At 39.6% G+C, this 27561-nt stretch overlaps 2 protein-coding genes across 6 annotated transcripts in view; one reads left to right on the top strand and one right to left on the bottom strand.

The window, feature by feature from the left end:
- The window catches only part of gabrb2b (gamma-aminobutyric acid type A receptor subunit beta2b), a 225016-nt gene that overhangs the window by 71503 nt on the left and 125952 nt on the right, over positions 1–27561 (bottom strand). For all 3 annotated transcript variants that reach the window (XM_077591974.1, XM_077591976.1, XM_077591975.1), the window contains one exon: positions 15044–15107. The gene's annotated coding sequence lies outside the window, so the exon portion shown is untranslated. The remainder of the gene's footprint in view (positions 1–15043; positions 15108–27561) is intronic.
- gabra1 (gamma-aminobutyric acid type A receptor subunit alpha1) lies at positions 1660–26169 on the top strand. Of its 3 annotated transcripts, none has more exons than XM_077591983.1 (10): positions 1660–1891; positions 3473–3577; positions 7359–7456; positions 8312–8379; positions 9735–9955; positions 10661–10743; positions 12179–12322; positions 13322–13474; positions 20338–20540; positions 21342–26169. In XM_077591983.1, exons 2-10 carry the CDS (start codon positions 3498–3500, stop codon positions 21660–21662), a joined length of 1371 nt encoding a protein of 456 aa, XP_077448109.1. In that variant the 5' UTR covers positions 1660–1891; positions 3473–3497; the 3' UTR covers positions 21663–26169. The 3 variants fall into 3 exon arrangements, with proteins under 3 accessions (XP_077448109.1, XP_077448110.1, XP_077448107.1); XM_077591984.1 differs by lacking the exon at positions 1660–1891 and adding an exon at positions 2147–2596 and having other exon boundaries at positions 3476–3577; XM_077591981.1 differs by lacking the exon at positions 1660–1891 and adding an exon at positions 2150–2596.

Genomic DNA, 27561 nt, shown 5'->3' with positions numbered 1-27561 from the left:
ACCCCATAGTCAGCAGAGATAGGATCCATCTCACAACCCAAATGAACAGAAAAAGGGAGGAAACATGCCTCATAATCCTAAGAAAGTGGTTCATCAAACATTTTAACCATTTATTCATCATCCTTGCTGCTTATCCTAGAGTCAAAGGTCATGAGGGGGCTGTAGCTTGTACAAGGAGCCTATGGGCTGTAGGCAAGGTACACTGAAATTGCTGCCAGCCAATTGCAGGGGATTATTTTGAGCACGAGATTGATATTTAACATTCCTGGAAAATCGCAATGTACCTTAGTAATTGTATACATATAAGGGCTGTGGGGGTTGCAGAATAAGCGCTTATGGGCATAAACTCAGGGAACACTGAACTTGGAAAGTAGGCTCAAGAGGAAAACAAGGACCTCGCTGTTCCTAGATGAGGTGCAACTCGCGGTGAAAGAGGCAAACGAGCCAGATGGTCTGAACACGGCAGCAGGAAACATGAACATGATGGGAGGAACCAGTCGAGTGCACTAACGGACTGACCCATGGAACGCTGACCTCTATCTGATGAAACTTATGATCCAGACATTCTATGAGGGTCGCTGAGCCAATCGAACTTTTTTTTTCTGAGGAAAGACCAAGTGACCAGTGTGCCCTCTGTGCCTGAAAAGATTCATGTAGAAAACATGCCGTGAGATGGGCATTGCCACTGGCTCCATGGCCAAGTCCAGATAGCATCTGGAGGGGGGGATCAGGCACACGGAGTCTTCTAATCCAGTGAGGAACACTTACTTTAGTCAGAGATAGTATAGGAAAAGCTTTTGTTGGCTGGCCATTGGACTGTCAAATCAAACAGCATAATTAACAAGGCACATTTTTTTCAGCATTTTTGTTGTTTGTGAAAGCAAAAAAGAAAAAAATGTGACTGAAAAACAAAACACTGACTGATCTTCCTAATATTGCACCAAAGACGCACTCACGCGCGCAAGACTTGGGCACGTGTTGGATACGCTCCACGCCACGTGCACGCGCTCAGAAGCAAATCGCATCACATGCAGATCCCGTCGAATGGTGAAGGGGGGAGACGATGGTGGGGAGAAAAGGGGGGGTGGCTGGGTTAAGACGATAGAGTTTAAGATTTATGAAATGAAGATTTGGTGCTTAATTATTATTATGATGATGAGGAATGCCTTCGTCAGGGGCGCCGGGTTGGCTGGCGCACCGCCGTGGCGTCACCTCAACTAATCATTCACACTCCACTTTAACAACGCGTGAAAATGAGGGAGGGGGACGGGGGGGTCTTGGGGGAGCGAAGACAAGCGATGCAGTGCATTCGATGCATGCACGACTGACGTTCACCACTCATGCCCTGCTGGGGATGCAAATCAACGAACGTCGACGCATGAGTCACGTATACAAGCCGGGACGCTTCGTTGTCAATAAATCATCAGGGCAAAAAAATAAATAAATAAATCAAAAATAAAAATAAACACAATTATATTACCACAATGTCATGTCGTGTGGCGCGCATTAAAAGGACGGCGATTGTGTTAGCGGCGGCATGCTGGGGTGTGGGAGGATGAAAATGTCTTCTGATTTGTAGTTTAAGTTGACGAGTAGAAAAATTATAGGCTGACGGGTTGGTTGACGAGCCCGATTTTCCCTCTCCCTCCCTTGCAGATGCACGCAGCTCGGCGCGCTCAGTGTGGAGCGGTGCGACTGCAGCGGCACATTCGCTCTATTCCCTTGCACACTTCTATTTCCACGCCGAATATAACCACCCTCACACGCTCTGCGAATCCTTTTTTATTTTGATTTTCACGCCACTGGGTGGAAGATTGGCTGAGATTTTCTGATTTATTATTATTGCGAGAAGAAATCTGACAAGGGAGGGTCGTCACGTTGGCGTAAACTGGTGAGATGCTGTCTCTTTCTACACTCTTCAGTGTGAATTGTTCTGGATGTTATTGTGTGCGGGTGTGTGTATGTGTGTATGTGTGTGTGGTGGGGGTGGGGGGGTCACCCAGTTTTTTTTAGAGGTGCGAACATGCATGTCAGATGCTTGGAGGGAGAGGAGGGCAGTGTGTCTTTAGGGTGAATTAGAGAAAAAAAAGAAAGAAGGGACATGTTTTGTTATATTTAGCTACAATTGCAAAGAGATTACAGCATCGGAAGTTTAATAGTGCTGCATCCAGTATAAGGGGCGGTCTCGCGTAATCTGACATGGAATCCTAACATTTGGACGTGTTGAACGCGCAGCCATTGCGAGGTGAAGGAGCGTGTTCAGAGTCTTGAGGGATTTTTCGAAATGATTATTGTTCCTTTATTTTTGTGATGAGAGTTGACCGAAAGAGAGAGGGAGCGAAGGAGGCGAGAGAGAGCGTGCAAGAGAGAAAGAGAGATAGAGAGAGAGAGAGAGAGGGGGGAGAGAAAGCGAAAGAGAGAGACCTGCATACATATCGTCCCCAGCAGCCTCCAGCTAGAATTCGTCAGATGTGAGATCACACAGGATTTACTTTCTACCCCCACCCCCCATCGTTTTTTTATTACCAGTCTGTCTTAGGGAAGATATTCAAAGTTTGAGGAGGGGATACGAGCATCTATTCCGAGCCCATCTGCTGTAAGTGTTTTATTTATTCAGCCCTTTTGGATGCGGGAAGATGGGAGTTGAGGGTTTGGAGGAGAATGTGGGGATTGGAAGATGTTTTCATTGTGGAGGAAAATGGGGACTTTGGAAGTAAAGCGTCTAAATAGATCTAAGACGAGGCGAGAGGTAGTAGACTGCTGGATGGAGAAAGGCAAGATTTCAGCACCATAGCCAGCGAGATTTCAGCACCATAGCCAGCGCCCCGAACAGCGCGCGCTTCGCTTCATTACGCACAAACCGGATCACCTTGCACAGAGCAGCCTTGCAGTGATGCCATCTGCATGCTAAATCGTTAACCCAGGCACCCACGTCGATGTATGTCATATAACATTATGGCTTTGCGAGAGGAGAGCGTGCCATTCATGCAGGAGGTGTTATTTTAAAAAAGTGTGCCGTCTCTTTTTTTAGGGGGAGATATTCTGATTTTTATGTAATCGGAATCCGACTTGTCCTCTAGAGGATTCACTTTATATTCATCACCGATATTTTGGTGGTGCACGCTGGATCCGATTTGTAAGTAATTTGGGTAGACTGATTCAATCTTGTGTTTTGCTGTCTGCATGATCTTTAACATACCATATTAATGACAGAAGAGGAAGCAAATGCTCTTACTTTATTCGGAGAGGAAAGGATATAAGAGGAGGGGGGCGACGAGGGTTTGATATTGCGGTACGGCGTTTGTTCACATTGTCGTTTGATGGTGAGGAAAGAGGCAGTGCACAGGTGTTACTACGTTGGGTCAAATAATTTTGGTGCCGGATATCCTCAGGTTGTGCCTATAATCTGTATTAACGTCAAGTGCGTGTGCATGCCTAACCTGTGTGTGTGTGTCTCTGCTCTGACCTCCAGCAGTGAAAGGTCCTCATATTCAACTATGTGTGGACGGAGCAGCGTGGCCTCGCTGTGCCTGGGGGCTTGCTTGCTCGCTTCCAACATCGTCATGTGTGCAAAAAGGTAACAGAGAATCTCTCAAAATGTGCATGTGATGGCTGGAATTGGATTTCATGTGAACTATGAGCAAAATGTAGAACAAATTTCCATTTTGTCCTGGGATTTTATGTGGATGTTCTCTTTTCTTTATGGCTCGGAACAGAACAACTGTGGTTGTAAAGTAGGGCATTCCCACAAGACACCTCTATGCTTGTTATTCCATAGAGATGAGGAGATAAGGAGCCAAAATAGCTACTGTGCAGTTCGAAATGGTGTTGTATAGTCAAATGGGGAATGAATTTTGAATGTCGCAAAGGACTCGATGACCATCCCAACAAAGCAAACATTCCTACGTGATCCTTTTATGCGAGTCAAATGCCAAAAATATGGTGCACGATCATGGCCGGAACTCCGTGATTAGCGAAAAAAAAGTGAGAGTTGTAATTTTTTAGCTGGATATCATCACAAGGGATGCGTGACTTGTTGAGGATCAATCAGAGCCCGCCTTGAATTATTCATAAAAAGTGTCACAGAGGCGCAGTGGACTTGAACATTGATTTATGTAAAAATGCTGCAGTCGCACGAAACAATTTACATCACTGTTTTCAATTAAATGCAAAAAATGATGCTCTGGCATGAGGATTTTGTTAGGGAGTGCAAGACACTGACGTCACAAGCCTCATTTCCATTGTTTTTACATGAGAAGACATCTAATTTAAAGACACTCAGGGCCTTCCACTGCAGCATAATTATCGAGTCGCTACATAATCCAATTTGCTTTTGGATGTGTCACACAGAATTTTGAGTACCCTGACAAAAACAAAATGTTAATTTGAACTGTCTAGATGAAATGTACAGTAGCATGGAGATAAAAGGAGCGAGCGAGTGTTGAGCAGCTCTGTTGCTGTCTGGGTGACCTGTAGATGGGGATGGTGCACAATGTTTTATGAAGGAGTGGGGCCCCCCTACATAATAAACGTGTAGTTTTCTCTGATCATCTTTCCTAACTTGCTTTCAAGTAAGGCTTTATTTATTTTCATCGCAAGCAAGCCAGAATCCACCAATTTTGCTTGGAATATAAATGCAAGTAAAAGCTGGATATGATAGTAGAATGGCGAAAAGAAGTGCTTCATGATCGCAATGTTGAGCACAATGACCATAATCAAGGAGAGGACATAATTGTTGTGTTACAATACCATGCTGCGCGGATAAATAGACACCTTGATTCCACCCCAGGCTAAATTGGAATATCACTAGAAAAGCATAGTAGTGGTATAAAAACAATATGTGGCTCATGTTTAACTTACATTTTTTTATTTATCTACCATTTAATTGAAAGTAGAAATTGGCATCTGTGTTTTATTTTTAGTTAGTAGGTGGGATGTTTGATTAGAAATGCTGGATAATATTTAATGAGCAGTAACATTTAAGACTCCTTTCAAACTGTGAAAGTATTGAATTGAATGCCTGTCACAAATGGTGTGGTGGAATTTTCACCTCACTGGTCCAACAGCATGTTCATTTCTGACTTGGTGCCAGTGTGAATGTGAGTGGGAATGGTTGACTGGCATCATGGATGCCTTACGACTGACGGGTGACAAGTTCAGGACGTAGGCTGCCTTTCACCACAAGTCAGCTGGGATAGCACTACATTTTTTTTTAAACAGAAGAATCAGCATTGTAGACTGATGGTTGTTAAAGCACTAAATTAAGATCACTTTGAATTATTTACATATATTTGATTTATATGGATGCCCTGCACCTGTTTGGCAAACTGGTTTAGATGACATAGGTTATCAAAGCATGTTTACGCAAGGTAAACGACTGGTCTAACATGATTCGGTAAATTTCATTGTGCCGCAGACAGATGAGCACGAACTATATGTGTTTGGTTCAATCAGTTTGTGTAGATGTTTCGCAGACAGTTAGTCCCTAGTGCATTTAAAGGGAATGATAGGACTCACATTGACTGGCAGCCAATGGAGTCCTCATGTCCGCAGCAGCTCCGCTCTGGAGGTGTCAGCAAAATTATCGAAGAAAATATAAAGTGGTCACGACAAGGCAAACATGTATCTGGGCCAAAAAGAGAGCATTTCAAATCAGCAGATTTTTTTTTTTTCATGTCGAGTGTATCATGTATAGATTGTCTCATTGGGAATGCAATGGAAGCCCCAGCAGAACTATTCAGGCTGTGGTGTTATGGGACTACACTGGCCACATTCCAGGAATATTAAATAAGGGATTGACTGCAGAATAAATCATTGTTTAAAATAATTATTTCCCAGATCTGGAAGAGGGTGCTGAGAAATTTTGGAAAATTAGTGGCTGCTGAGAAGTGCTAAAACCCTTTTATACAAATGCTTTTGTGACAAGGTGACGTCATCTTTATTTAGAAAGCAAAATGCCCTGCAGCTCACATTCAATCAACCTCAATCCCCAAGCTTTGACGATGTGCCGTGTCTCACTTCACCATTTTTGCCTCGATCACCTTTTGTGACCCTCTCCCACTACCCACCACGCTTCTATCCATCTGCATTCTTGCCTTCATTTTTGTTACTTTCTTCTCTGAAGGTTATTTTCTTACCCGCTCCTACACACCAATTCCCGCCTACGACTGCCTTCCATTCCCACTTCCCTTCTGTTGTGCCGAGTCCGCTGCTAACTCATCTCGATGACCTCCCCCTCTCCTTGGAGCTCTTGGGCGAGAAGAGCTTGTTTCCAAACATTGGCTATTTATTTTAGCGGAATGCGAGGTTTTGCCATTGGCATTAAAAAAAGAGAATAGAGAGCTTATTGCCTTGCTAGAGACATCTTTCTGGTTATCAGTATACAAACATACAGGGGGATACGTATACTCTACCCAGGTGCTGTATATATGCAAATGCATGCATGAGAATATTTCAGGTGCATTTGATGGAGAGAGGCTAGGTTAATATCTGAAATATTAATTCACAACTGTCAGCGGCGAATGTTTAGGCTTGAAATATTTTGTTTCATGTTCAAGTCCTACCACATCCAGCAGAGCCTCAGTGGTCTGAAAGACATTGTTCAGGTTTTAATAATAGATTGCCATTTTTCTATGATTCTGCATATATATGCATGGGCTGTGCATTCAGCTCGAAATACCAGGCATAAAAGTGACTTTAATATGTGCAATCATGCTTCTCACACGGGGATAATATGGAATAATTTAGTAGGTTAGTTTACTTTGGAGTATACTATAGATTATTTGTAATGGCTTTGATGCATACAAAACAAAAATGTATAGAACGGCATAAGCGGAAGCTTCCTGTGTGTCTACTTTGAATATTTTCCTTAGATGATCAAAAGAAGGTATAAAAAGTAACTTATCAACTAAACATGGCCTTTAATGTAAAGTATGACGTGTTATTGGCATAGCTGGTTCTTACACTTTTCGAATCCTTACATCTCGAAAAGCTTGCCTTGCTCTGACATTGTATTTTGACCTTCATAACAAAACCCTGATATAGCTTCATAGCCATATAACATATTGAATATCAAATGTGTCTGTGCTTAAGAAAAAAATGAAGAAATGCCAATCAAGACAAACGTTTTACAATTTGTCTTTTGTTGAGTTTTCAAACAGTGAGTCATCATATATACTCCCATTCTTATTCCTACCTCTGAAACCACAGACATTCTTTAAATTGGTTGTCAAAGACAGCCGTCAAATTTCGACTCATTTTATTTTTCTACAGTTTTTGGGGATTTTTTTTCTTTTTGTCGCAACAGTGCCTCGCTCTCTCTGTCCATGACTTGATATGCTCTTTCTCGCTTTTGGCAGCTCAACGCAGGACAGCGAGCACAACACTACAGTATTTACCAAGATCCTAGACAGCCTTCTGGACGGCTATGACAACCGCCTGAGGCCTGGACTAGGAGGTCAGTAAACAACATCACATGAACATTAGTCGCTTATTGTGATGTATATGGAAAATGCACAGTGCAGACTAAGATGATAAAACATTTGCCAGCTCTTGGGAGACTTCCATATTTTTATGCATCTTCCACATTTTGCTAAATGGCTAAATGCCCCCTTGTCCAAGACATAAATGGGATGTACTTGTCAGTATCAATTGGTCACCATGTGAATCTGTTGACAAGTTCTCAAAGGCCTAAGCAGCTGGAGAGAACAAGATACTTGACGCTGACGTGGTGATAAAGACTTGATATTATGTCTCCCACTTAATGAGACCTCTATGTTAAATCTATGTAGATGTGAACTATTTCAAGTACTCTCCAATGAAATAGCTGCTTTATTGTTCACTTTATTACCCAGAAACAAGGGAACTATATTATGTAAAACACTCACTGTGTGAAGGACACAGCGGTTGGTGTTGGTGGGATACAGCAGGCATCCAAATAACACAGGAGAAGAAATGAGGGTTATGAAGTTTAAACCGCTCAAAAAATGACTTTGGAATCAAAAGAGATGGGTGAGAGGAAAATATTCCCAAAGCAAAGCCCATCAAATGTTATGCAAGCAGAGTGGCTTATTTGCAGCACTGTGCAAATTTAGGGGGAGATTGAACTGTGCACATAATGGAGCAGACACTGAAGCCAATACAAGCACAAATGCTTATTGACTTCCAAAATAGGCCATTTTTAATGGTGCTGTTTTTGTCTGTTGAAAGTATCAGGGGGCCCTAGCCAGGTGGTCTTGCATTAACAGGTTGTCAGAGGGGCTAATGAATGCCACTGATAGTCATTCACCCTGCCAATTTCCTGCTTCAACAGAGCGCGTAACTGAAGTCAAGACTGACATTTTCGTGACTAGTATCGGGCCAGTTTCGGACCATGAGATGGTAAGCCTATTTTTTTTCCGCCAGTGTAAATGTCACAAGTTCCCCTTTCTCCATCCACATATGTTTCGCCATCATTTCTGAACCTAGGAGTCGTATGCAAGCCATAAAAGAGATGTCTTCATGCCATAATTCATTTCACTAACTGTGATGTATTAATAAAACTGGCTCATGTGATATGTATTTGCTTGCCTACAGTAACTAATCCTGCTCAGTATTCAATAAATTCCACCCCAGCCCATCTACATGTGGCGAACACGACCACTTATGTTCCACTGTATAATGTGTAATTTACTGGAATGCAGAAATCAAAACCGTAATATTCACAAAACTTCAAATCCTTACATAAAATTTGCCTTTCATGGTTCATGGAGGATTTAGAAGAAAAATAGACAGAATGACAAGTACACTATTCATTTATAAGCATGGTTACAAACAAGCCATTTTGAACACATTTTGGGGATTGTAATTAGCTATATACTCATACAACAGCAAATGGTAACCAGAGGCAGCATTAAAATTACCAACGGTATTTGTCATTTTAAGTTATTTAGCCCGCATGTGTTGACACCACTTAACCTCAACCAATCGCTTCTTTTGTGCTTGTGTGGTCCTAGAAATTTGAGCGTGTGTGTATATTACTTTTGACATGATCCTTGTTAATTATAAAATCTAACATGTATACCAGAAGTAGCATCCGGGGGACTTGTCCTCATGGTTTTCCCCCCTCCATTACCTTGAGTCTCTGTCACAATTCTTAGTAATTATCTCACTGAAGATGAGTGGATGGAAGAAGAGGTGTGAACATGCTGCTCTGTAATTTTAACACTCACTTTACTTTGCTGAGCATTTATGTGGAACCATTAAAATCTGCTCTCAGCTACAGTCATGAGCCTGCTTTTTCTTTATTGTGCGCATTTTAATTGAAAATTGACTGTCGTGATCATTTTTTAACCAAAAATGTGACCAATGACCAGAGGCTGACTAAGTCTTCATTTGTCCCCTGCATTCAATTGGACATATCAAAGTTATTAAGGAAAGCTAAAGGATGTTTTTGAGTGAATGAAAGATGAATGAATATGATCCAACAAGGCCATAAACCCTACAAGGAAGAGAACCATGCACCTCAATGCACCGCATCCTGGCTAAAGCCATTAACACGAAGAGACAACTACCAGCAGGGAAAGTAGGCCGAATCCGCCATATGAAAGTCAGATTCAAACTGAGAGCTTGTCAAAGGGTAAAGGCATGGTGGTGGTGGGTGTCGGTGTGGTGGGGCATACTATTTTCTAGTACATGACAGTAGAAACATGCAGGGACCGGTGTCAACTCTGTGCCACCTTCTCATCTCATTGTAGGAATACACCATTGATGTATTCTTCAGACAGAGCTGGAAGGATGAAAGGTTAAAATTCAAGGGTCCAATGGCTGTGCTGCGTCTCAACAACCTCATGGCCAGCAAGATCTGGACACCAGACACATTCTTCCATAACGGCAAGAAGTCTGTGGCTCACAACATGACCATGCCCAACAAACTATTGCGCATTACGGAAGAAGGCACACTACTCTACACCATGAGGTATTTGGCTATTATGTACCTACCCGATGCTGTACCTTTGATTTAATTTAGGGGGGATGACAGTGAATGATTAACATCATTGATAGACATTCAATTCATTTAGAACGGGAAGTGAGCTTTGTGGGAATTATTTCTGCAAGGGAGAAATATAGCTGCAGTATTTTCAGGACCTGGCGCAGAAACTGCATATACTTTTGGACCATAATGCATCAAACGAACTTAAGTTACGACTGAATTAAAGTGAGAAAAATATTACGCAAGTTAGATTTTTTTCCCTCAACTTTCAAAGCTTGTGAAAGTTCATTCAGGATGGCAAGAGTAGATGAAATCAGGCAAGCTTAATGCAGCACACATAGCATATGCTGTAGTCTTTTGTGTGCTAGCTAAGGATTGGAAGACATTTATTTAGCATGTTTACTGGCAGGGGGAGGAGAAAGCTGTGTTGCTGTCACAGATGAGCGAGATGAGGGGACGGATGGAAGATTAGTATGTCACGGGTGGCCTGACATGCTGTTTTTTCTTGCAAGCTGTCAGAAAGGAAAAGCTCTGGGGGGAAAAAACCTTTCTGCGGTTCTGAGAAAACTATGCAGTATGACAGGTTACCTCTGATAGACTGGAATTTAAAAAAAAAAGATTCTGTTCCTGGTTGCACACGGAGTTTATGTTTCTTTTAATAATCTGCTCATGTCTGTGTGGTGGCTATAGGCTGACTGTGAGAGCAGAATGTCCCATGCACCTTGAAGACTTCCCAATGGACGCCCATGCCTGCCCACTCAAGTTTGGCAGCTGTAAGTGCTCTCTGGTGGCCATACAACAATGTATACATATTTATAAAAAACGGGGATTGCATTGGAGGTCAGTGCTGTATATGAATTCAATTCAACTTTCTTTATCAATTGGCTTCTTGAGTTCTAGTAGCAAACTCTTGAATTTCAGGAAAGCAATTGTAGGGAAGTCACTATTCTCAGCCTTTTGTCTCATTTGAGTCACAGCAAAAAAATGGAGATGTCACGCATATATTATCTAACCACACGGCTGTGACAAAGGGTTCACAGTCAGAGCCATCTCCAACTTCATCAAGATTCAGACAAAAGGCACATGGTGAAACAAGTGCGCCTTTTTTAAGCAGCTCGGAAGCACCACTTTTGCAGAAACTGCGTTCTAAAAAAATGCTACAAATATATAGGGACTCTCCCCTACACATTTAGAACAAATGAAATCCTTTTATATAACTACGAGCAAATTTAAAAAGCCCAGTTGCCTCCATCCTAGCTTCTTTTGGATGACCTAGTTAACCGAAAAGCTCGAGAAACATCAGCGAGAATACACGCCAGCTCATGTCTCGATTCCAAGGATGATAAGCAGTATAGAAAACGGAGAAATCATGATCTCATGTTGCCCGTGCACTCACATCTCATCCAACTGGAAGCATGACCGATAAGGGAGGACAACACGACAGCAGATGTTCTCCCAGAGGAAGTGTCCGCTAAGGCCCCTGCGGTCTCCTTCGACCCTGCCAGGCCATGCAAGTCCCTGCCAGACGCTGGCAGGCAAGCGACATGCAGACTTGTGTTTATCTAAGGCAGCGCTCTTTGAAAAATTTCCAACGTGTCACACCAGCTGCTTCCAGCTGACAACTATATAATCCTATACCTTTCAGTGCGCTTGAAGAAGGCATAAGTACAATAATAGAATGAAGGAGGTTGGAAACGAGAATGGCCAATATGAGAAAGGATGCACACTCCCGTTCCAATTTGTCAGACAGATGCGGAGCGTGAGCGGGAGGATGCGTCCTCGGCCGACACCCGCCAACCCCCACGTTCTCTTTAAATTGAATCCACTCCCTAAATATTTCAGTGTTTAGCTCTCTGCCTTCTGCTGCAGTCTGCAGTGGGACCATCCTTTCCTCGGCACTGGTCGAGCAACACTGCAGTCTTGACAGGTTGGTTGGCCAGAGGCAAGAAAATACTGACTTGGCTCTTTTAAGGTCAGACCATCCTGTTAGGCTAGTGTGTGCGTTTGTGTTGCTTTTAAAGTTGGAAGATGACACGATGTGACATGACATTGAATTAAAGAAATGGTCAGGTTATAAAGGGGAAACAACATGGATCTAGATATGCTCAAAACAGGCAGATTAAATCTACACACTGTACTACGTAGATGTTAGTTACAGACTATTTTTGGAATACAGATAGAGAAATGATGATTCTTATCCCCTTACAGATGCCTACACCCGAGCTGAAGTAGTGTACGTATGGACCAAAGGAGTTGATCAGTCTGTGGTCGTAGCAGATGACGGTTCAAGGTTAAACCAGTATGATCTGATGGGACAGAGTGTGGCTTCTGGAGTGGTGCAGTCCAGCACAGGTATATTTTTATGGATCTCATTGCTCACTATGAGGCTGCTATCACACTTGTCTGGTTTAATTAGTCAAAACTAACTTTAGCAAGGGGGCTTAGAATCATGTCTGATAGGTGTGAAAGCTGTCATCTAAACCCCCATGTGAAACAAAACAGCAGTCTGAATTAATGCAAGGAAAACGTGTGGCTTTTGTATTTTACTTGGCAACTTCTGATAAAAAATAATTTAAAATAAAAACAACAATGATCTTATAGGGAAAGGTTATACAAGAAAGTGTAATTTGTATCAAAGTGGCCCATTATTATTAGTTTTTCTTTGACATGGGGACATCTGTCATACTTATTTGTCATCACTGCCCAAACAATATTTTAAGGAAGTACTAAAATTGAACAAATTTGATGGTTCTTCCAAAATAAAAGGCAGCGTCCTAGATTTGGAATTTTTCCACTGTCCTTGGCATCATGTTTGTCCATTGATACCATTAAAAAATTGCCGTAGCATAAAACGGGCACAGTGCTTACTAAGAAGAATGGAATGTGACAAGAACCCAAAGCAAGGCACAATAGCCAAGCAACTTTTAATAAGACAATTTAAAAAAAGACTGTTGTTGCTAGCTAATCCCCGGTGCGACAATTTGTGGGCTGACAAATTGTGACCGTCACATTTAAGTGAATCAAACAAACAAACAACTATTTAGTCCTACTGAGGCCCAACACACATCAAAAGTTGCACTTTTCTATTGATAAAACGAAATTGATAAAGTACTACACTTATTTATTTAGACTAGTTCTTAGTCCGAGTTCATTCCTTCATTTTCAAGACAATACCAATTGTATTTTAGGTATTATTTGTCCTCTATGTGCCAGTTAGGTGCACTTTTTTAAGTAAAGCCAACAACCTCAGGTGGGAAATCCAGTATTCCTATAAATTGATATCATACTGTTTGCTAAGTGATCCCTAATCCAATATGGTGTCCTTGACATTACGTTATATACATTCCAAAGGCGAGTACGTGGTGATGACGACCCACTTCCACTTGAAGAGGAAAATTGGCTACTTTGTGATCCAGACCTATCTACCCTGCATCATGACAGTCATCCTCTCACAGGTCTCCTTCTGGCTCAACAGAGAATCCGTCCCAGCCAGGACTGTGTTTGGTTAGTACGTTTATCCCTTCATTATTACATTCATTCATTCATTCCCTGAATGAAACACAAAAAGGTCAACGGAATTATAAGTGTCGCTTATTTTGGAGATTAGCGAACACTACTCAGATATGCCTAGCACATTGTGACTTCCTGGAGTCTTTGGCGGTTGCCTGGCAACTCACTTCTATCGATCTTCTTCATCTGTCTCTCAGCACCGAATCCAATCAGCATATTCCTTCCCGTCCTCTAACCATTCGCCTTTGAGCATACGTTCACATCTTTGCGCTTATCTTTGAATTGCATATTAAAGCCACAATGCGACAAGTTATTTCTATTCTATTTCATTCTGCTCCAATAAGGGCAAAAGAGCTTTAATCAGTAGAGCTGGCTGCAGTGAAATTTCAGGCAAAACGCTCTGTGGTGTTTAAGCCACAAGCGCATGTGTGTGTGTTGGTGTTGGAGCGCGTGTATCTGTCTGTCACACTCGGTTCTTACATAACATTAGCCAAAAGGGAAGCTCTTGCTTGCTAGTCTGCAGCATGCTCCGTAACACAGCAGCAGGCGGAATGTCCTTGAGTTACCTCCCGCGACACTCCTTTTCGTCTATTTTCTATTCCATTCCTTCTCTGTCTTTCTCGTCAGTGTTTCCCTTGGCCCACTTTCACCAAAACATGATACAAACAACCGGATTTTGCAGCTCTTCTGCAACGCTTAAAAAGGCCAATGTGTTCCAGTTCGTGAGGATGTGTTGCTGTGTGTATGTGCCGTCTACCTATTGCTGTCATGAGTGTTGAGGAGAGAGTGAGGGTGGCCCAGATTAGATTTAAACATCCCAAAAAATCTAGGTCATTCATGTGGGTGTTCTGCATGTAATCACTGCTGGGTTTTTGCACAGCTGAATAGCACTTGGGCTAAGGCAGCAGACAAAAACTATGCATACACTACATTTAAACACACATTTACTGCAGCACACAGGGAGGGTCATTTGGGTAATTATGATGCACTAACTGAGATGAAAAATAATGAGCGCAATCAAAGGATTCAATCGAGAAAATTAATCAATAAAAGACAATTCTGGTTTACTATGTTGTTAAGAGATAATTGGAATTTAAATGTAAACGAAGAAGCAATTACACAGTAACCTAATATTAGTAAAATCTCAACATATCAGTCAGTATTATAACCCAGCAGTGCAAACTGGCAATCAATGTATTTACATCTTGCATGAAATAAAAAATCTTAATGACTTTTGCACAGTGGAATGCACCAATCAGCAATTCAGCAATGTGAAATATAATACTTTAAATAGAAATAAAGAAACTTGCTATGAACTCAAAAGCTTTGAGTGTGCAAAAAGCGAATATACCAGTACATTTGATGAACCAGTCAAAACAGGTTTCATTCTCAGATTTTGCATAAAATAAGTTGCAGTTAAGTATGTTAAAGTGCAGGAGGCAATAAGTGCTCCGTTAATCTATTTTTCATTTGCATTCCAGTAATTCGCATAGCTGTATGCATTCATGATTTAAGCTATCAAAAGTAAAGTTCTGTCAAACATGAAAAGAAACAAGTACTTACGGTTTTAATGTCTTGCCCTGGTTTTGCTCATGGCCAAGCGTGGTGAAGACAGACAATTTTCTCTCTGATAAAAGAGGAAAAAATGAATTGAGCGTCACTTATACAACAATAACATTCAACCATTGATTAAGAATTTAAAAGCATTACGTTTTGATGTCAAACACCGATGCATAAGCTTCAAACACTTCCTGCCTTCAAATACCAACTTTTAAAACCTGAATGCCAGTTATACCAGCGCATTCTTGTGGATCCGTCATTTTAATTGTCAAAAACATTTTTCCCCCCTTGGCAGGTACACAAAACAAAGCTAAACAAAATGTGCTAAGGTACAAAACATTGTTATTCAGAGCATACTCTGCCTCAGATTTACACAATTTATCAAAGTATGCACCACTGCTAAGCTTAATTTGTGCTCTGTGATCAGATGTGTCCAACAAGGCTCATTAATGTGATCAAATGCAGCGGGGAAAACGTGATTTAAATCATGTGACGTGATGAGAAAGCACGTTTCCACTAAATCCAGCTAAAGGCAATTTCCAAACACAGCAGTAGGAAGTCTTATCGTATTTACCGCAATATTGCACCGGAAAACATTGCATATATTGTAAACAAATGATTTTTATCATTTGTTTTTGCTCATTAGGACATGTTTAAAAATACAACCAAATTCTATATCTTAGATTTGATCATCTCTTCCAAGATGCTCTTTGTATTCTTACCTTGAAAGTACATTTAGTATTTTAGCCTCTATGAAGTAGGGTTGTATATGTATGAGGGTGACAGTGAGTTTTTTTAAAATAGCACATGTGCACAAGCGTGTGCTCATGAATTTCCCATTATGACCGAACAACCCCTGCAAAGTGTGATGCTCCCAGATCTCAGGGGGATGAGTCAAGTATGCAATGGCAACATAACTTCACAGAGAAAACATGCTAACAGTTTTGGTGCATTGGGACCTAATTGGATAGCAACGGTCTCATTTTTTATGATTACCAGAGCTCATTGTGGCTCATTATTTTAATTTGATTAGAGTATTTCTGAAGACAGCATTTGGTGTGAAAACTTTGTGGACTAGTGCATTGATTAATGACCTGCACAAAGCCATACATGATGAAGGTGAGATGTTTATCCTTTTGGGTATCTATTATTTCTTGTTAAAATATGATGAAGCAGAACTCCTGCCATTAGAATTTAAACAAGGCGGCGAAATGTCTTACACCTTACACAAATCTCTTTTTAATATACAGAATAAGTAGTCAATTATGGTACTTATTCACATTTTAACCTCTGTGAAGCAGAGCCTTTGTTATAAACCAAAAAAAGGGCTATTGCGCCAAGAGCGTGAGTGTTCTATTTCTCACTGTTCCTTTGACCTCTTTCCACATTTTGGTTGTCATGTTTAATTGGTGACACACTCAGTCAAATTACATTTAGTGGCAAATATTTGCCCAGAACCGGCGGCGCGGAGAGCAGTGACGAGCGTAGCCATTTTTCTCCAAATGTCCTCTCTCCCCCATAGAGATTTGTTCTGTGTGGCTGCTATCCACTTACAGAGTGGAGATTAACTGAACACTGTCATTTCAAGGGTATGCCATCAAATGCTCAGGGACAGAACCCAACCTGGAAACAAATATCAGTACCATCAGTAATTAACATCCGGAATTCAAGTGTCACAGTTGTGTACACAATACAGATCACAGTTTGATATAGGACATGTTAACACTCAGCCCACGATGCACATGCTTGCAAGTTGGTCAACGGTTCTGCACCAAGATAAGTGCCGGATAACAGCTTTGTGGGTGAAAGTGCACTTTTAGTCCTCCGCCTAAATTTCATCTAAACATCTGTAGATTTGTTTGCCCATTCATAATGCATGATATTCGACTATTGCTAATTTCACTGTGACAGTCACTATACCTGTAAAGCAAACAATATATTAAGTTATAAAGTATTTCAAATGGTGGATAGGTTATGCGCACGTTAATTGTGCCTCATGCCATTTGTGCATTGAATGCACTTTATTAGCAAATCATCAATTCTCTTTATATATTTTGTAGTGACCTAAATTTGCAGCTATACACGACTCACTTTTTAGAGAAAAAAATGTTGGACAGGAGCCTTCTAGATAAGAAACACAGGTTTCTTAAGCTTAGCAAGGTTGTGTCAGAAACCGTTTAAATGGAAAAATGTTATCTGCACCTACTTTTGATTCTTTTCCGGCCTGTAGTCAAACTTGTCCTTGCCTGAAGCAGCTACCGGAATTATTGTTTTCACCTTTTTACTCATCACCTCAACCCTTAAATTACTTTTGTCGTGAAATCTCTGTTGTGATTTGACATCCTCTAGGTCTAGGACATCTACAACTCACCCAGACCTATAAAAATAATAATTTGAAGATTTGGCTACAAATGATAGTGTTGTGTTATATGGGCACACTTGCCAAGATAGTGAAAATACAGGCGAGGCAAAATGCTTTCGTCAACGAATGTCATGACCTCAATATTCATGGCAACCTGTCCCTAATAACAATACAGCGCATACACAGGTGATAAAGGACACAGACACTATTTTAGAATACAGCGCATACCTTATTTCAGTAAAGCAGTTGAAAATTCAAGCAAGAAAAGCACAACAAAAGAGACATTTCTGATTATTTTTGCCTGCCGAAAAAAGACAACGGAGCACTACTTGTTTCCATGACAACAGAACTAGTCAAAACTCGTAAAATATATATGGGTGCCTTTTTTATGAGTACTTGTGTAATACCCAGTGGCACTGCCTGAATCTTCCCCCACAAAATTAAATGATTTACTGCGAAAACGCAGACTGACGACATTCTGCGGACACCTACTGATGTGTGCACCTGCCTCCTATGCACCCCCACGCACTCCCTAATATGCATACCCAGCAGGCTCTCGGTCACCTCCACCGGGCGTACGCATTCATTTCCAAGGCCACTAATGTCCCAGTTTAAACACATTATCCATCCATCTATTAAATGCGTGCGGAAACAATAGATAAGTGGTGGCGCTGTGCTCTACCTGGCAAGACCATTAGCACACATGATTGTTGGCACAGGAGCTTAGTGCTGGATGGGCGCCAGTTGAAAATGCTTTGGCACTCTCTTCATGAGCTCTGGCAACAAAGTGACTCTTAAGAAAAAGTGACAAAACAAGCATTCACTCACAAAGCACCTGTTCTAACAATTACAAGATGTGTTTGCTGTTGTTTATTGCAAGATGGATTACTGTAGGCTAAAAAAAGATACACTGATGAGATATGGAGTGTGTCAGCTCTCCATTAGCTAAGGATTTTTTTTTTTAACATTTTAGTGTCGTAGACAAGCCGCAATATAGCCTAGCCAACCAATTAAACATGTAATGATTCTAAAATGCATTGGTGATGTAGGAAATGAAAATCGAGAATATTTAGACGTGGAAACTCAAAACCGAGAAGTGAGCTGCATCAGTCCTATCTTAGTCTACAACAGCTCCATAATGATTATAACAAAAAGAGGGACATAATTGTTTAGTCTCACATGAATGACTAAAAGCCCAGCGGGTCCTTAGCAAAAGAAGCGGAGTGCCGAGTTGGGATTTTCTCTTTTAAAGTTTGTTTGTTTATTTTGTATTTTACTGCTCTCTTTTGAAAGAGCACCAAACAAAACTTCAAGTTTCCTGAGGTGTATATAAGCCCACAAAATACGCTTCTAATCACTGTTATAAAGAATAACTGTATTACATAAGGTTATTTTTAATCAACGGAGATATGATTTGCTTTAGATTTATAAAAATGACCAAACATTCAATAAACATTGCAGAAAACTAAATAAATATCACTGACCTACTTAGACTTGTAATGAATGTGATAAATGCATGACCACGCACCCTCGCACCAGCTACGCAAATGTCATAAATCCATCAGAGGCGTCTCTGTTTTGTTCTGGTTAAATGACTAATCAGTTATTTGGCGCTGACTAATGAGAACATCATAATCATGCTTTATGCTTCATGTCACAAACAAAGCTAAAAGCATGTGAAGGATGAGGGTAGCATGATTCATTCATTTACCACTCGTGTCGTCAGAATTGGTGGAGACAACACATAACCGTCATTTTTGGAAAATAAAATGGCAGTGCATCAAACTGATTATGTTTTTGCGGATATTTGCTTCATTGTAATTTGTTGGGATTGGCCCATCTAAAGCTGCTGCTAGTAAAAAGTTTGATTAATTGCAAACACAGATCTTAAAATGGCAATTATAAAAAGAATTCGCAGTGACTATAAATCAAGCTCCAATTTAAATGGAGGTTAGTAAATGCAAACAATGACATTAGTAAATATATTTTCCTGGGATACTGCAACAGGTAACCAAAAAGTTAAAATTCACAACATGTATAATAAATAAAATGGTCGGTTTAAGAAAAATAGAGTAGAAAAGCCGACACCATATGTTTAATTAAAGGCTCAATGTGTCGCAGAGAGCATGATTAAATATTGTTTTCCCCTAGTACAGGTTTATTAAAAGTATATCTCAAGGCATTTCATGCAATATAGCAAGTCTCTGCACTCATACAATATGTACGTGTATGAGAGATAGTATGTCATGTTTCATATTTCCTCATGTGAAAGCCATCTGTTCGTGTCATGAAATTGTTTGATGGCTTTCTTTTGAGGCTCGTGTTATTTACGGTGCAAACATCTGCGGAAATCTATTCGATGTATATGGGAGCCTAAATATAACTTCCCTAAACCACTTCCTTTTGATCCACTGCACTCGCGCTTGTGTAGTTAGCGACTTGATCAAGCAGAGTTTAAAACATGCGGTACTTGTAGCTCATGCATTTTGTCTTAATCTTCTACTGGTGTGTTTAGCATTGCTATGCAGGATGTGGTTCTACCAGTCTGTTTTGCATGCGTGCTATTCATCAACCGCGGTATCCCTGTGGACAACCGCATGTTGCGGCTGCATCTGGGGAGATCTCCACCTTTGCGAGTCTATTAAAAGAACAAGCTGCACGAATGCGCAGCTGCTCCCATACATTAATACAAATGCTTGGCGAGCCCACTTGATATATAGAATATTCTAGTAGAAAAGCTATTACTTCTTATGCTAATAAATTGCAGTGGGGGTAACCAGGTCCTTCTCAGCTAAACACAGTCCTTGAGACATTTGCAATATTTAAGAAAAGGAATCAATATGCTGAAATTGTGCAAAGACGAGACCTAAAGACCTAATTCAGATCATATTCTGTATTCCATCATTAGTTCCACTCATTGCTTTTGGTCCTACAGGAGTAACCACTGTCCTGACCATGACCACTCTCAGTATCAGCGCCAGGAATTCGCTCCCCAAAGTGGCCTACGCCACGGCTATGGATTGGTTCATTGCCGTGTGCTACGCATTTGTCTTCTCGGCCCTCATTGAGTTCGCCACCGTCAACTACTTCACCAAGAGGGGTTACGCCTGGGATGGAAAAAGTGTTGTGCCGGAGAAGGTATTTGAGATATATTACTTTCATTTTAAGCAGATCATTGGCTGATTGAATCATGATGATTGTGTGCGAGTTAATAATATAGCATATTGCATCATAAATTATCCTCATTTCTAGTGTCTTACTCTCCATTTAACCAAGATTTGTCACCTGGGTTTAGATTGGCTTTCCGAATGGTGTTGAATGTGTGAGTCCAGCAGAGAAAGAGCATCGGAATTTTTTATTTTTTTTGCTCACAGGGCAGTTAGCACTTAACTGCTGTGGGAGCAGCAGCAGGAGGGGAAGCATTTAGTTGTCATCTCAGAGAAAATTCAATTTGTGTAACATGACATGGACATTAATAGTTTAATGTTTGTCTTATGCTTTCTGCTCCACTTGTCCGTGTGCAGCATTTAGCAGTGAAATGCTGCTTCTGAGGGCAATTTTTTTGTATGGGCTTATTGATTTATATGAATCATTAAGTTGACGATGATGCAATTTCAGCAAGGACTATTATTCATCTTCATGGAAGAAATATTTTTACATTGCTCTAATACGTCACATGATGCAAGTATTTTTCCCCCTCTAATGTTTTGGAGTATTTAGTAAAATGGACAACTTAACAATGACAAAGCATTCCAATCTTGGTCCGATTTCAAATTGAATTTATTCTGCCAACATAAGTAAGATGCTTTTAGTGTCATTTAGAGGAACAAGATAACTTTAGAGATTTTTAATGCAGGGAATTAGGTTTGAGTTTCATTTGCGATCCTGCATAGCAATCTTAATGACTTCACTCTCTTTTTCCTTCACAAACCAAATCAGCAAAAGAAGAAGAAGGAGTCCATGTTAAAAAAGAACAACACAACAGCATACCCGGCTGCCACTGCTACAGCCTTCGCTCCCAACATTGCCAGGGACCCTGGCTTGGCCACCATTGCCAAAAGCGCTCCCCCACCTCCAACTGAGCCCAAGGAGGAGCCAAAGCCCAAGCCCCCAGAGGCCAAGAAGACCTTTAACAGCGTGAGCAAGATAGACAGGATCGCCAGAATAGCCTTCCCTCTGCTCTTTGGAACCTTTAACTTGGTCTACTGGGCAACCTACTTGAATAAGAAGCCCAAACTTCAAGGGATGAATCCACACTAATCCATTGTTCGCTTCTTTTCAATTCAACCTGTATAACTTTCATTTTCTTTGGTATTCCTCAAAAGAACAAAAAAAAAAAAGAAAATGTGTTTCTTTTCAGACAAATATGATGTCCATGCTGGTTTGAATTCCCAGTCGTTGCATTGCTTCTGTTTATCTACATTTTGAAGATTGAGAGAAAACAACAGAGGGGAAAAAAAAAAGAACAAGAAACAGACAGTATTGTTGTTCAGATGTGGGATGACGCTTTTAAAAATGCTACGGTAAATATATAGCCAAGAGGAGATGCTATTCTAAATACAAAGAGTCCAATCTTGTCTTGGGCTTTTTTCTTTGTACATTGTATATTTTCTTATTTTACAGGGTTCCGCTTATAATCTTTGCAGCGATAGTCTCTAGTGTTATCACCATTTGAGATAGAGATAAATAGAATACAGTGGTTTTGATGGAGACACCAAAAAAAAAATTTATTCCATCTGCTCTGCAGTCTGCAACAACCTGTAACTAACTGCCCAATATACCTGCACTGTTGCAACAAATGTTCACCTGTAAGTAACAGAGGCTTGGCAAAGTACAAAATGACAAATACGTAATGATAACTGTGACGTCTATTGTATGAAACAGCTAAAGTCGAGCCCTTTTGTAATGACACCACTGTTCTATTTATTACCGTATTTCCACAAATAGTATCTGAGGCTTTTCTACTTAACTGCAAATTGGGGAGCCGTCCAATGGAATTGATATATTAATGTTTGTATGAAATTGAACGGGGAAACAACCACATTGGACTGTTGTTGAGAAAAACTCAGGCTGAAACACGTACTGTAAAGCATGGATATACACAAAAATGCGGAGCAATCAAACGTCAGTTAGAGCGCTAATTGTTGTTAAAAGACAACTCCACGTGTGCACATAGGCTCAACTTAAACTCACTTGGCAACCCGATAACATACAGTAATATGCCATATTAATATATATAAATAAATAAGGGGAAAAAAATCAAAAAAGACTGTTTACGGGTTGCGGTAGGTGCTGCTGTTCTGGTTGGCAACAGTCCAAATGAGTGCAGCAGTTGTTTATTGTCTGCATATCTAGTAATAGTACAAGCACCACTATTTGGGGAAATATGTTATATACATCGATGTTGTCCAATTTGGACATGTTTTTATTGCGTCGAGTTCTTAAGATCACTCGTAAAGATTACATTTTACACTTGTGTGCCCTAAAATAAAACAAACAAATCCTGGTGTAAACCAGTTGGAAGAGCAACTTGTAAGGCCAAAATGATCAAAAGTCTGGTCCATTTTTAACGCACGGTGAATTATTGGTTGAATGCTGAAATATATTAGGTTGTCAAAAAAATAGATTGAACATTCATCATTTTTAATAGTCCCATTTTTGTTGATAAGCCAAATTATATGAATTGTTTTCCAATTCAAGGATATATTTTTTTGCATCATTCCACGATAAAACACCCAAATACGGCGAGGGTACGAATTGTTTTGAGCTAAGGGGCATTGTTATGGATATGAGGTTGTTTTTGCCATGTCTCTGTGGCTACCACGGGATCGGTGAGATGAATTTTAAATCCTTTCACCATTTCTTAGTCTGGTCAGCAGATTGTATCCATCGTGCTATTATAGAATGCATTATCGTATTAGCGTATCGATGGTAATAACGGATATTACAGTATACACAAATATATGATTTATATTGCTTTAAAAGCTCAGGCCATTAAGATCCCACACAAATCAAATCCTGCTTGCTTCTTTGTTTGATTTTTTTTTTAAACACATGAAAAGCAGCATGCATGTACAAGTATATGCATGGGGGGCATCCTTACAACACGACTATTGCCATTGACTGAAGGCTTCCATTCCTCTAAAAAGTCCAAAAGACTTCTGTTAGCCGTTTTTCCTAGTTTAGTGGGATTTCTGCAACAGCAATAAAACACATCTCAGTGGACACACCATTCATTTATAGCCAAACTATATTTTATATATATACAAAACAATCATCTCTGCTTAAAAGTAAAATATTTAAAAAAGATTGCTGTTTCAAAGCATCTGTAAATATATTCTGAGATGTCTATATTATGTTGGAATAACTAAAGGGTATGTTTAAATAATAGACTGTCATTTTGCCAATATGTTTTATGTCGGTTTTTTTTATTTGCCAAATGCTTGTGCAAAGTTCACCCTTCAATTAGGTTGACACTCGTAAGAAAAGGTGTAAAAACTGATAAGAATGTACTGTAATTGTTTTTTGTTTTCGTGGGGAAGGCCTTGTTTGCCAAGAATGCCATTTAATGCAAAGACACGTAGGTATAGTTTAATGAAGGATGAGGCACAATGTGGAGGAGAAGTGCCTTTCTTTATATTTTAGGAGTCGGATCTGTGAGAATGGCTTTGCAGACAAATGGCATGTCTCACATTTTGACTCACTGTGACCCCACAATCTTTTTGCATGTTTTTTTTCGTTCCGCCTTTCTTTTTTTTGAGCCCTGAAAATTGTCAACTCTCAGAAAGCACCAGCTACACTGCCTTCAGTATCACATGCCCTTTTAGATAGATTTGTTGTTACTGTGTAGGGGATGGGTGGGAACGCTGGCTAGAGAGAGGGAGGCAGGAAAGATATAGAGATAATCTGCTGTCATAATCTTACGTTAACCCCAGGTGGCAGAGAAAACTCATGGAGTTGCTCAGTGATAGTGATAAAAATGAATATATTTTTGTAGCATGATGTCAGCCCCTCATCATAGTTAAAAAAAACAACAACAAGATGACATGCTAGTTTTTTTTTCACTTCAAACATGCTTGCCCTTGTTTTAAATTGTTGTTATTGTCGGAAAAATGACTTATATATTGGTGGTTCAAAGTTATGGAACAGCCCAGTTACAATTCTGTTAATGTAGCAATATTACTTAGCAAGGGCTTTTCTTAGGGACCTGAACTTGAAAGAGGGGGTGCTCGCTTGCGTAGCTTTACGTCAAATTTGTATGCTGCATTTTTTTAATTTTTTTTGTTTTTTTGCTTGGACAAATATTTTTTTAATTATTATTTTTTTGCGTGCACACGTGTCCACAAAAACCAATTCGAAACCACTATCATTTAACCATTTTTCCGTATTATATTTTAATTTATTCATCTTTATTTCAATTATAAATAGGAATCCCTAATTTTTTTTCTTGTCAATGCTGGTATGAGTTCAAAAACTACAGCATATTGAGGGTTACTATTTTTCATACGGTTAATATTATCCTGTCACCAGCATTGAATAGGCAACTCACAAGCAGAAGGAAATGAAGTGCAAAGTTCAGGGTGAAGATTTGTATAAGGAAAGATATATATAAATTATTGTATGTATGTTTATTAGTATGAAGAAAGTTATATATACATATATAAACATATATACATATGTAAAATACATGATGCATTTAGTATTTGTTTCTATTATTGAAAATGTTAGCGGAAATGAATATTGTTTGTATTCTCAACTTATTGTTATGCATTTTGCACATTTAGATGAAGAATAACATTACTTGTTTATAGTCAGCTTCGTGCTATGCAAGGACGGCTTCGAACCACCAATTATTGACCTTGTCTTCATTGTTTCTCAGATTTACGAGCTATTATATGGCGAGAAAAATAAATAAATAAGAAGCTTAGCTTTATATTATTATTTTTTAGATCAGATGTGCAGCCATTAGCTTTTTTTAATGAAACCATGGCTATAGTACAGGGTGAGATCAAAGAAAAAACAGCGGATTAACTGTTTTGTTTGTGCTTTGGATTTGTCAGTGCTTGAAGAGAACGCTTCTGTTGTTGAGCACTTTCTCCAGGGTCATGCAATAAAATGCGTTTGACAAAAAGAAATAAAGAAAAATGGAAAGACTTCACTCTAAAAAAGCCTGATTGTAATGGCATGAGACTGAAAAAAAATCAGATATAAACATGAGTATTCATTCTACTTTGAAGGCAAAAATAGTTTTGCTTAAATCCCCCCAACCCCAAACCCAGTCTACATAGAGAATGTGAAACATGAGGAACACTGCAACCCAGAGCTTCCGATATTTATATTACCGTTTCACTCATTTGCTGAGCTTTCCTGTATATATCACATTTGTTTCTTGTCCTTCTTTGGTTTGTTTGTTGGTTGGCTCTTGGGCCAGTGATCATCAGTACTTGCTTTTCAACACTGGGTCTTTTGTTCTTGATAGATATCTACTGGAGTTTTTTTTCCTTGTGTTTTAATTTTCACTGAAGTACTTACTAAGAACAATAAAAAAAAAACAATTTTCTAAAGCACAAATTATGTAGATATAAAAGGAGAGTATGGACTATTAAAGGACACTATTGACTCCACTGGGATGTGTTGTGGACACGGTTGTGACAGGTGTAGATAGTGATGAAACTCCTGTAAATGTTTTTTTTGGTTTTTGGTTATGATATGGCCCTGTAGATTCTGATTCATTGCATTAGTCTTTAAATAAAAAGGAAACAAATGATATTGGCTACCGTTGTCTTTATTGGTGCTTTCTAGTTTCTAGTTTTGTAACCACAATGAAAGAAATAAAATTGAATAGGAAAAGAAACATCTACACTGTTATAACTAAACTGAGTTTGCACAGAAAGCCAATTACAACCTTTCTTTTAATTATTATCTATATTTTGACACTAGTAAGACACTAAGTTGAAATACATACCATAAATTAGGTTGTATTTAAAACAATATTCTATAGTATTCAAAAAATAAAATGCTTTGAAAGGAAATCAATGTCATATTGTATTAAACCAACGGTCTCAAAAATGGGTTATTGGGACCTGCGCAAAGGTAATAATCCAGGTTTTATATGCAGCATAAGCACTATTGACAAGAAACTTAATTGGCTCAGCGGTCGCTGCAGTGAGAGAATGTTATTATTCTACTATTGCTTTCCTTCCCTCTCCACTTTGCGCCTCATCCCCATCTTCTCCCACCATGACACCACGCTACTGTGAGACGTTAGGTGCAGAGGAACGTGCGCTCCTTTCCAAGAAGCATGTGAGCTGCAGAGCTCTGTGAGCATTATGTAATAAAGCTGCTTCTTGAGAGCCGAAGAGCACCAGAGGAGCTTTTTCTCCTACTCTATTGGCCTTCCAATCGAAAGTCTTCCTTCTTACATAGTCATTGTTACAAAAAAAAAAAACGTTCACTGACTGTTGCTATAGCAATTTCACGAACGACCTTCATCCACAATAACGTATACTCCAGATGTATTAAAAAAACAAACATTTACACCTATTGTAAGTCCTAAGGAATTCATGAGTGAATGTATAATTACTTATTTGTCTTTACTGTGCAAGTCAAGCCAAAGTCCTAAATCCTTAAAGGATCTTTTCACATATAAATACCTATTCAAAACAGCAAAAAATTATAATAGAGAAAAAAAAACTGTAAAACATGGATGCATTTTACATTAAAATGCAGGAACACTATATGTGTGCCTACATATCAGTGGTTGATTGCCAACCAAGAATGTATGAATAAAACATGAACAAAACGCTATACTATGTATACATCCAAGAAGATGTGAATCTAAACTAAGAGTAACAAGAATTCTAAGCAGTATGTATTTTATATTTTGTATAACAATTCCGTCCCTTTAAGCAGTTGTAATGGAGGCTCAACTACACTTGAATAAATAATATAAATACAATTGTGGACAGTTTAGTAAATTCATTCTTGTTTGTTGAGGGGGTCAATCTGACTAGTTTTTTTTTCTGAACCACCTGCTTTTATTTTGACATTGGCGCATAAAACTAGAAATTTGTGAGTTATGTGATGGAGTTTAAATATCGTTACAAACAAAAAGTAATATTTCTCAACACACTGGTTTATCTGAGGGGCATTTGTTCAT

This window comes from Stigmatopora argus, chromosome 22 (genome assembly GCF_051989625.1).
Source record: "Stigmatopora argus isolate UIUO_Sarg chromosome 22, RoL_Sarg_1.0, whole genome shotgun sequence".
In the NCBI taxonomy this organism is placed as follows: Eukaryota; Metazoa; Chordata; class Actinopteri; order Syngnathiformes; family Syngnathidae; genus Stigmatopora; species Stigmatopora argus.
Note: the sequence above shows the minus strand (reverse complement) of the source record. Positions and strands in the feature narration are given on the sequence as shown.